Source organism: Tursiops truncatus, chromosome 17, assembly GCF_011762595.2.
Source record: "Tursiops truncatus isolate mTurTru1 chromosome 17, mTurTru1.mat.Y, whole genome shotgun sequence".
Classification (NCBI taxonomy): Eukaryota; Metazoa; Chordata; class Mammalia; order Artiodactyla; family Delphinidae; genus Tursiops; species Tursiops truncatus.
The window spans coordinates 53,210,619-53,222,643 of NC_047050.1; the positions used below are offsets into that span (position 1 = coordinate 53,210,619).

The window sequence follows — 12,025 nt, forward strand, 5'->3', positions numbered from 1 at the left end:
TCTGTGTTAACAAAAAATGTATATATGTTTTTAATGAGTATTTACTTGTGCTTAGTTTTTAGATCTTCTCTCTCAGTCTGAACATTACAGAAGGGGACTTCACCAAATCTTAAAATCAGGACACTGTTACAAGCTTCTTGGTATTGTAGCACATATCTTTTCCTTCCAGCTTGGTTTAAGTTCTGTGGATGTTTCTTAACATTTATAATTTCTCTGCCAAAGTGTTCACGATATTTGAATGCATGATTTTGATCTCATGATATATTCTTTTACTCACCCATGAGAAAATTAGTTATTTGGGGGAAACTTCATACTCCAGCACTGGTGGTGGGTTTAATAAGGACCTGTCTGGAGATGCAGAAGGATAGGCGTAGAGAAGAGGGAAGAGTTCTTGGTTTCGAGGCATATTTTTAGAGAAAGATTAAGTGTACAATTTCTCAATTCCTCTATAATCTGAAGCTGGAGAATATTAGCAGTTAGAATTTATGTGAGGAGCATTTTATCCTTTTACCAATATCTGTAATAAGGCTAGATATGAGGAAGAAAAGTAGGGGCATTACCATTATTATTAAATTGTGTTTATTCCAGAAATGTTTTCTAAAATCATGAAAATGGATAAGGAAAATCACAGGTGACACATCTACACATGTGACTGGAAAGGAGTGTTTTAAGAACAAAAAAATCTGTGTGTGTTTGTGCATGTGTGTGTTTGTTTTGCTGCTGGGAAATCAAGCAAATAAAAGGTATATTTGCAAATCACTCTGGTAGGAAATTCTCAAAGGGCAAAAATGCTTGAAATGCCAAAGCTACTTTACTGCGTGTGAAATATTAGAGACCAGAGACCAACCTTACTAAAATTTGCCAGTTCCTGGCAAAGGGCTCTATGATAGGTTCTGGGTAAATGATTTTTTATTAACTGAATCCATAAGTCATCCCATTATATTATATACCCGCGGTTCTCTTTCTATTTCATTTAAACTGTATTTTATATAAACTATATTACCATAATAAGTTAAAAATAAAATAATATTCTAAAAATTGGATCACTCCTTTGATTATCACTATGCAGGAGGTACTAGCTGCCTAAGGATAACTAGCCCAGTTACGGAGGGGGAAAACATTTAAAGTAACCAAAATTTTATTTTTAAAATGTAGAAAAAAAATCTAAATATAATTCAATTCTTTATATTTTACTTTCATTCAACCATTGTAACTAGATGATTTATTCAACTATATTTTAAGACTTTTATTAATTCTTTCCTATTCAAATCACCCTATATTGAAACGTGTGTCATGTAATCAATCTTGTTGATTTTATCTTTCAACTGATATTGTCCTAAATCTATCAGATCCCTATTTTCAATTATAATATATGTGATTCAACAGTACTCCTGTTCTTTTCTTTTGACTCATCATATTAAAATATTTCATCTCCTGCAAGATTTAGATTATTGACATACCTGTACTATATGTTTGAACTCTCATCTTGAGATAACCAAAAAATTATTGCTAAGCTATATAGAGAAAATTGCAATTTTGAGTGGAAAGTACTGTTGAGCAAACACAAATTTTACAAGTGATCAGCTCATTAAAAAATGACATAACTTTGCAGAACTCCAATTGGTAAATGTAGACAAATTGGAAAAGTAAGAGAGGAACAGGCTATAAATTAACAAAACATTTTCATATGCCTTATAAGCAATGCTCTATATTTATATCATGTCAAATATATTTGACTATGGTAAAAAAAAATAGGAAATAAAGCAAGAAAACAAGGAGGAGGAAAAATACAGAAGGAGAAAATGAAGTGAACTTGATAACATTGCTTCCTGAGTTAAAAAGACTTGAGTTTAAATCTTAGAATCTACATTTACTAGCTGTGTTAGCACAGGAAAGAAAGTTATATTTTCTCTGTAAGATACCATTTCTTCAAATGTGAAATAGAAAGGATAATAGTATATACTTTATAGATCTGTTCTGAGGATTAAGTGAGAGAACTTGTGTAAAGCACTTAACATAAATCCTAACAAATGGTAAGCAATGACAAATTTATTTATTATGAATAGAAATAGTAACACTTTGAATGGAAAGAAAAAAAGGAAGATTTTGTTTTCTTTAGGTGGGTTTTCCAAAAATTGGAATCAGGAATTTGGTTTAGAAATTTAGTTCAATACTTTAAATTTTTTCATACTTAATTTAATTCATTTTAAATTCATGTTTATGTCCTTGCATACAGATACTAGAAAAATAATGCCTGCAAAAGGCAATTACATTAAATCAAAATTTATTAAACATATGCTTTATTTGAATTTAATGTTTCTGGTATATATAAGAAATGAAAAAATTAATTTAATGGGAAATTTCATCCATTTATGTGGCAGAAATAACTGTTTAGTGGTGAGCTCTGTCAGTATTCAGTAAATCAGTTAAATGATTTGGTGCCTCAATTTCCTGACCTATGCATTTAAGTCTACGATACAATCTCTTCCAGCTCCAAAATTACATGATTCTATCAATCATATATTGAAATTAACTTCCACTGCAAATTAATGAGAAGGACTCTGAAACACTTGTTCTAATCAACAACAGATCACCACATATAAAATTTTCAGTATGTTAGATTCTTTAATTACAGGAGTTTAATCTGTTTTAATTTCCACTGAAACCTCTCTCTGTGTTTCTTTTTGAAGGATATTTTTATTTTTGCTTTTGGTTTGGGTTGCTACTGAGGTGTTTGCTGTGAAGTAAATCAACTGTTAAAATTCTCAGTTTCTAGTTTAATAGCAATTCATCATTTAAAAGCTAATGCTTGAAATACCTTACTCAACACAATATTTCTCCTTGAAGAACTGACATAAAAAAGAGACTTTAAATTTTGATATGTTATTTGCTCCCGGTCTGTGTTGAATTGAGTGTTTTTTAACTTGTTTAAAAATTCCTAAGGAAAACCAAAAACAATTCAGTAAAAAATTTAATCTAATTTTCAATCTTAAGAACTAGTATGTGTTTTTCTTTACTAAAGTTGGAAAATACTTTAAATAAAAGACTTAGGTATTTATCCATGAATAAAAAAAATTGTTATTCAATGTGAAAAGAAATGTTACTCAGTATATTTCCTTTATTCTGAATATATTCATTATTTCCTTCTTTTTCATAACTATATATTGAAAACATACTATATACCAGAAACTGTGTGCTATGTTATCTATAAATTACAAGCCCCCTCTGCAAGTATTTTAAAATGGAGTGGAATGGTAAGTCATGTGCACTAATAGCTAAATTAAATTCATATGAGATATCTGAGTCAGTCAACAACTATTTACTTGGTCAATTTATGTATCAGTTGCTAGAGGGTCAATGATATAAACAGCCCCAGTTACTAATGCCCTATTAAGTTTATAGTTTAGTGATGTAAGGAACTGCCATAAAAGAGTTATACAATGTAGAGAGATCAGTTTTAGCCAAAGCAGATATGAGGAAGAAGTGCCCTAAGAAGGCTTTTGCCAAATGTGCCGTTTGAGCTAATTCTTAAAGGGTACTAGGTAAGAGTTTTAAAGGCTCAGATTGGGGTGGTGTACCATGAAAACCGTAAAGCATATTTCTTAATTGTTAGAATGTTCAGTATTTTAAAAAATGAGACATTTTCAAAGTAAGTAGGAGGACTTCTTTCCTTCAAGATGGAGAAACAAGGAAGAATTTACTCTCCATTTGAAACAACTTCCCAATCCCACCCCCCTCAAAAAAAGTACAAGTTTCATCAGGCAGCAAAGCACAGTGATCCTTGAGTGACAGGAAACAAATGAGGTGATTGCTATGACTGCCTCGTCTTACTGCCCAAAGAGAGTTTCCAGGCTGTGGCACAGGGAGAAGGACCCCATGCAGAGCCCGGCAGACTCCCTGAGTTGAAAAGATGGATTGGACAGGAGACAACAAAGTGGACAGACTTAGTGAGACAGAATACAAGAGAGGACACACACACAGATCTCTGGAGACGTAAGGAGAAAACTCCTTGAGTTATTTGGCAGAATACTGATTAAGCCATGAGAAAACTGCCCAAGGTGAAGTAAAAAAACTACTCGCAAAGATTAGATGTAACAGTATCTGGTGCTGACACAAGGCCAGGAATATAACTTGTTACTGATTCAAATCAACAACTGAGAAATACTTTGCTATTGCACATTTGGCTGATATGTTCTATTCAGTGCTTATTTCAACGACCTTCCAGCCATAGTGTGCCTTTACCTTTGAAGAGACACAATATACACGAAGTATCTCAACAGTTTTCAGGCACGATATTAACTACAACTAACTTTCTCAAGAATCACAGATATGACATGGCATTAGTTTGACAGCATCCTCCTCTGAATAGATTAATTCAGCTATTTATTCAGGAAATACAAATACTCACAAAAGAGCTAAAGAAAAAGGTGGGGGATGCATCATTCGCCCAAACATGGTACAAGGCCTGCCTCCTTAGTAAATTTCTGGGAATTACTAGGTCAGCAAAGGGCTGCTCTACCACTGACACTGTCAAGAACTATTGACCTTCTCCACACCACAACACTAAAATAAGCCCAGCATCTTTTTGGATCCTGGAAGCAACATGCTTCTCATTTACAAATTTTACTTACGCCCATTTATGTTAATATTCACAAACGACTTTTAATGAGGGCCTCTACAGCAAAAGTATAATCTGTTCAAATTTCAACACACAAGAAACTTCCATTAGTCTCCTCAGAGCCTATTTCACTCAAGGGCTTTAGCAACGTCTCATGACTCCTTGAATGAGTCTCTGAACACATCCTAAAATAGCTCTTCTTTCAAAAATTTCATGATTTACATGATGCTACTGCAGTTCTTCTTAATATAAGCAGCAGTGATTTTCCAATGGATAGATTATTGTTAGTTAAATAAATTCTATTTTTCCATATATAGACATTAATTTATATATAGGAATTTTAAATACATTAAAAAAATCCAACAAGTGGGTAATTTCATTATGATGCTGAATCTCTGAAATGCCACATTTTTTAACATCTCAAGAGGGCAAATCAGCCATCAGGACTTCCGACAATAGTTCACGAACCCAAAAATAATCAGTCTGCTTTTTCAAAAACCAAGTCAACAATTAATATGTGCTAGATTGGCAAAACGAAAGTACATTCCTTGTATTTTTAGTCTTGATTATAGCTGATAATTCATCTCTGTTTTTAACATACTGTAAAATTACATTTAATAGCACTGATATTCTGTGATCCCTCTTTTCTCTGCCAATGTGATACCTTGGAAGCCAACTGATTCTTAAACTCACTAGTGTACACTTGAACCGTAACACTATCATCATCTTTTAATGTGAAGGACAATACAAATATTCAAAACCTTGCCTGGTTTGATTAATTACAAAACACACACATACATGTTTATATAACTATTTTTCACATACCTAGTGATACTTCAAAATACTGAGAAGAAACTTACTTGTACAGTTAGGCAAAGTTCCAGACCACGTTCCATTGGCTGTGCACTGCCTAACTGAAGGTCCAGAAAGGATATATCCCTCCACGCAGGAATAAATGACTGAACTAGAAAATGTTGTGCCATCAATCCGAAAGACTTTTCCATTGGCTGTTGTCCCTGGGTTACCACACTGTACAGCTATAAAACAAAATGGTTAAGAGTATATATAAAAATAGTGTATTTAGGAATCCTCTCACAAAAAGTTAAGGACTAAATGATTGTTTCAGATTATCCAAAGGAGCAATAAAATCCTCTAAAATAAGCATTGAATTCTCTTTTATAAGGAGTTGAAATTCAAGATGAATTTATATCTTATTAGTTTAATTACTGGGATACAAATCATATAAAAGCTACTTTTTAAAGAATTTTGTGAGTCATTTTGGTAAAACTTTGCACAGTAATTACTTGAGAGTATTGCTTTGGGGTAACACAAAGTCTTTCAAAGAAGAATTTTAAGAGTCTCTGCCTAAAAAGCAGCTCATGTAAAACTGGAAGATATGTAACGAGAAGAAACAAAGATTTACTATAATTATACTTGTAAGAAAACAGATATAAAATATACACTGATTTACTATAATTATACTTGTAATAAAACAGATATAAAACACGCTTAAATATTATAAGCATCATGTATGTTTTTATTTATATAAGTATATAACTGATTTGCACTAAAACTTTATAATCTCTATTTCTGGACCAAAGTGTACAAAAAATTAACTGAGTAAAAACAAAGTCACTAAAATTCTAGGAATGATTTTCATTAAGTTTTCAATGTATCCTAAATAGGAGTCACAAACACAAATGCTTTATATGATTATTCTGTATTATGTTTAACTATTTGCCACCAATGGCATCAGTGAATTTTTTAAATATATAAAAAGCAAGCCTATGTCAAATGCAGTACCTAATTTTGTTGTAGTATAAGAAGGCATCTTAATACTTTACAGAATTTGCTATCTATACGATTATGAAGTGTACTTATAATTTCAGAAAGTACCACATATATCTCTTGCTGCATCTTAAATATTTAATTTTGTCGATCATTGGTAATGGTGCTGTATGTTTGTGTGTATGTGTGTGTAGACAGAAAACTTATACATCTTGCACATTACAATTAGGGCATCTTTCTTTCATAAAGGTTAGTACCTGGAGAGTTTTCCATTATGTGTGTATTCATAATCTACCTAACTAATCTCCTGCTGATAAACATGAAATTTAGTTTAGTTTAGTTTCTCTATCATTTTTGGTTATAATGTACTCTAGCTTATATATACAACTATGTACATTGATCCTATTTTTATGATAAGTTTCTGAAAGTGGAATTTCTGGAAAATTTTAATTCTGAAAAATATTTTTAAGTATATATAGTGTTACCCAAGATATTAGAAAAATACACACTTGTATCAATAGTGTGAAAGTTTGCTTATTTTCACACATCCTCTCCAATACCACGTCCCATTTTTTTTTTTTTTTTTTTTTTTTTGGTACGCGGGCCTCTCACTGCTGTGGCCTCTCCCGTTGCGGAGCACAGGCTCCGGATGCACAGGCCCCGGACGCACAGGCCCAGCGGCCATGGCTCACGGGCCCAGCCGCTCTGTGGCATGTGGGATCTTCCCGGACCGGGGCACGAACCCGTGTCCCCTGCATCGGCAGGCGGACTCTCAACCACTGCGCCACCAGGGAAGCCCCAATATTTTTATTTTCTTTAGGAAAAAAAAATTCCTCAAAAGTGGAGTTAATAAATCAAAGCTAAGAATATATATGCATTTTTATCAACTTAATCTAAAATATAATTTTAAAAAACCTCTAGAAATGTTTTAAAGTTCTAGTTTTGCTGCACATACGCTACAATTTCATATTAAAGCAGGTGAAAAAATGATCGTTTGATGTTTAATTGTAATATTCTGATTAGTAGTTATGTAGAATTTCTTCTATAGTTTGCAATTTTTTTTTGCTCTTGTGTATTTTCTGTTCATTTCCTCTTTCCAGTCATCTGCTAGAATCTGTTTTTCTAAGTGATTTGTATGAACTCCATTTTATGGGGAAAATATTAATTCTGTTTTATTTGCTACAACTCCTAGGTCTATTTTATCTGTGATGTGTACATTAACAAAACAAGGTCAGCACCAGGTTGCATTTCGTCTAAAAATATTTTGCAGTTCAGCTGAGCAAAGAGCTGGCTTAGATATCACCCACATAATGTACGACATCACTATAAAGACTTTGCCTTTGGAAAGTAAGTTTGAGAAATAAAGCGAAGACAGTGTGCTTAGTGTCTTTTGCTCCACAACTTTGTTCCCATCCTTTCCCAATAGAAACTGAGCTGCAATTCTCTCTTAAGATTATTAATTTAGTCCAGTTATAAAAAAGATAACTATCTTTCCTAGAATATGGATACTAATTTTAAACATAATACAAGTGTATGAAAATATAGTCAATCAAAAAACTGTCAAGAAGGTTTTATTGGGAATTGTTTTCTATTTATAAACCCCATACATTTGGTATAACATCAAGTAAATTTCATACATACCTTTGCAAGTTTAGTTTTTGCACTAAAATAATCTCAAAAAGAACAATTTAAATTATAAGGGTCATTTTCCAGCAACATTTCCTTTTCTAGGCAGTCTTGTAAAAATTATGTTTACTCTGAATCAGTCAGAACAATTAACAATTTTACTTAAACACCCCAAATATTAAGAATTCTAGTTATGAGCAATACCTATAAATAAAAATATCATTTATACTTAGACATCTGTTTATATTTTTCCATTTCTACAAACCTGAAAACTAAAACAGATCATGAGGTAATGTTGATGTGAGAACAACCTAATTTTTTCCTAGTGGTGTCAACAATACAGAGCACTGTGATAAAGGGAAAAAAAAATTCTTTTTAACTTTTCCAATCCTGATATCTACTGTGATGTGAACAATGTATATAAATGATCCATGAGAGATAATTTTAATAACTTAATAATTGTTATCTATCATATTTCTCTTATAGGACAGTGTTGGTAAAACTGGAATGATACTGCTTTTATTCCATGGTTGAGGACAAGAACTGGTAGGAGTAATTTCATGAGCAGCACCCAGTTGAATTTGATACACATTAAATTCCAGCATCATCAATGTTATTAGTTTCTACTTGAGATTACCTTTGCATTCTGGCTGCCTTCCAGTCCAACTGCCATTGGGTAAACATGTTCTTTCTTCTGAGCCATGAAGGATATAACCAATATCACAGGCAAAACGTACAGAACTTTTGGTTCTGAAATTGCTTTCCTGTCTAGAACCATGACCAGGAGTACCTGGATCCCCACATGTACCAGTAGCATCACCTGCAATTCAGTACAGTTCAAGTTAACTTATTTCAATGAACATTTATTAAGTTATGATTTAGTCCAACATTCTTGTAGGAATTTGTTTTTGTGCATGTTGTGTTTTAACATGCTAAGTTGACTGGGTAAAATCGTAATTCATATTTCCTATCTGACTCCAGTCATAAGAAAAAGCCTAAAGGAAAAAGAAAATAGTTGCAGAGTATGGTGTTATTTTCCATACCAATGATATTTGGAGACGTTCAATAAGTTGAAGATATTTCATTAGTATTTCCAGAATCTAGTTCTTAACCGACATAATGGAAAATTTATAATTGACAGTTCGTTGGGCTCAAATGAGAATGGATTTATACAATTAAAATTTAAAACATGGACTTGGCAATTTTCATCTTTCTTTCTCTGAATTGAATCAGTTTCTGTTAAAATAGAACTGTGATATACTGGAAAATATAAATGTTAAAATATAGTATTTCTAAACTTTCACCCCCTAATCTTCTCTATCAATGACCACTGACCAAAAATGAATAAGCTGCATACTTCTCATACATGAAGATATAAAAATAAATTGTAAACAAAGACTAGAAACTCTGACTTAAGTTCTTAATACGGATTTTTTGCTCATGCCAAAGTGTTTCTCTTTTGATTATAGTGTTTAGGGTTTACTGTCTCTTTATCATTTCTTAATTAATTTTAATTAAAGTTGCCACAGTATTAGTATACTTTTGAGACAGAGAGAGAGAGAGAGAGAAACAGAGAGACACAGAAAGAGAGACAGAGAAAGTTGAATACATAAGCATTGACAGTGCTTTCTGTCTATCTAGATGCCTATTTTGACACGCCCTGTGTATTTGGAATCCTTCTTAATATTTCCTCATCTTCATGTGATGAAATATTAATAATAACATAAATATTTAAGGTCACTATTTCACTTTTAAATATATGTGTACAGATTATTTTTACAACTAAGTAGTAGTTTCCCAATCAATCCTGTGTGTGTGTGTATGACAGAAAGAGAGAGAGGGAGGGAGAGAGGGAGAGAGAGAGAGACAGAGACAGAGACAGAGACACAGAGAGAGATGTGTGTTATATGTATTATCAGTTAGCTGAGTGAGTAAATTAACTATGATAGTTTTAAAAATCTATAGATTAAATTTGAAGTACCAGGTAGTTATTTCATAGGGTTTAACCACAATTACAAGGGGAATCTGAAACTAAGTATTTCACAACTTTTACCTCTAAAGGAAAAATAGTGTAAAACAACTCCTAATAAGTCATCATATGATCTCCACAGAGATAAAATAATATAAAGATAATGGACAATATGTAAGTAGAAAGAACAGGCAGAAAAATGAGCACCAATATCTGGCTGATAGGTAAAAACAGAATAAATAGTATCAAGTAGGGAGAAATCACAGCTGTAAAACTGAAATACAATTTCTGAAGAAAAACAGTAACTTAAACAGCTCAAAAAAGATTTTTCAAATACTCACTCTGTGAACAAATTATTAATTAAAAGTACACTGAATATTTACTTATTCTAAGAAAACTCTATTGGGATCATAGACACTCAGGAGTTATATGTTGTCTATTAATAATAAAATTAGGAAAATAAATGTTTTTCATAAAAATTATTGGCTTAGTTTAATTTAAAACATTTAGGGCTTTATTTTAAAATTATGCTATTAAGTAACTGATTGCTTACAAAGTTCATCTACAAAGAACTGAATTCTAACAGGAAACTACTGATATAACATTGCTTTATAGGGAAACATATTTTATATCTGCTAAAATGGAATAGCTACTTAAGCTTGAATGGTTAGCTATTTTAATGAATAAAAAAAGCACTTCACAGAGAGTAGCATCCTAACACCACTTACATTTGATACAACACAGTTCAAAACATATACCTGTAATTTATCATTTACAAAATCAGTATTAATTTGTGTTCTAAATTCATATTACCTTAAGAAGAATTCCAATAAATGTAAAAATGTTACAGCTTCTCCCATGAGATTTTTAAAAGAGAAATGTATTATTGTACCTCTTTAGATTGTTTTGTGTATATATTCCAAATAATAATAATACTATTAATGTAATTTCCAACACATATCATCCAATTTTCCAAGTGGTACCTGAACAATGAGGTTGTGATCCACTCCAATGGCCATTTAATTGGCAAGTCCTTGATGACTGGCCGAGAAGGGTATGCTTTCCTGTGCAGGAATAGCGAACAGTGGACCCAAAGGTATACTTCTCACCAGACAGGACTGCATTAGGAGGAACGCCAGGGTGTCCACAGTCAATCACTACAATACATAATTATTGAATATAAAATTTTTTATATCTCTATCAAACAACCTACACCAACTTTTTATGAAATAAATCAGAATTATCTGCTCTAATATACACATCATCCAGAAATCAAATATCTATATGACAGTTGAAGTTACAGGAGTTATTCTGTCATCCCACTCACCCTGAGCATGAGTTTAACAGGAACATTGTAAGTAAACTTAAATGATTGAATCGGTATAAGATTGTATGTGTGGGGGTAGTGAGTGTGTGTTTATATACATATGTGCATGGGTTGGAAGTATGTATGTGTCTAGATAAGGATGTGAAAGTTAGGGAGAGGAGTGATGTGGATTGGCTAAATAAGGTCATATAGGATTCAAAATGAGCCTATACAAAAATTAAAAGGGAAAAACTTAAGGGCAAAGGAGAGGGAATGAAGGTGGATCTGTGACACACAATGTAGACTACACATAATGTAGTCCAGATTCCACTCCAGGCCATTAATGAATAAATTGTCCTCAAAATACTCAGTGGCTTATCAACCAAAACACAGCTAAGCCTAGCAGAATCAGATGTTAACACATTGAGAATTATCTTTATAAGCGAGAAGTAGCTTGGGAACTTACTGTGTGCCCCCTTTTAGTTGTAACTTGGAAAAATACTGAGCACAATATGACTCTAAAGTATTAAATAGCACACAAGGAGACATAAACTTAATAAAACCCCTGAGTACTTAGCACAGTACCAGGGAGTGCTATAGGAAATAAAGAAAAGGTAAAAAGTAAATAAGAGCTAAGAAAATCTGAAGGAGTTCATGTTTTCAGGTCCTACAAAAGATTTTTAACTTTAATGTTGTAGCCACACAAGGCTAAGTAAGT

At 32.4% G+C, this 12,025-nt stretch overlaps 1 protein-coding gene across 3 annotated transcripts in view; it reads right to left on the reverse strand.

The window, feature by feature from the left end:
- Positions 1-12,025, reverse strand: part of CSMD3 (CUB and Sushi multiple domains 3) — a 1,081,491-nt gene that overhangs the window by 50,416 nt on the left and 1,019,050 nt on the right. For all 3 annotated transcript variants that reach the window (XM_033843074.1, XM_019931944.2, XM_019931943.2), the window contains 3 exons: positions 10,985-11,158; positions 8,670-8,852; positions 5,479-5,655 (listed from right to left, as the gene is read on the reverse strand). In XM_033843074.1, coding sequence (XP_033698965.1) covers positions 5,479-5,655; positions 8,670-8,852; positions 10,985-11,158 — 534 coding nt within the window. The remainder of the gene's footprint in view (positions 1-5,478; positions 5,656-8,669; positions 8,853-10,984; positions 11,159-12,025) is intronic.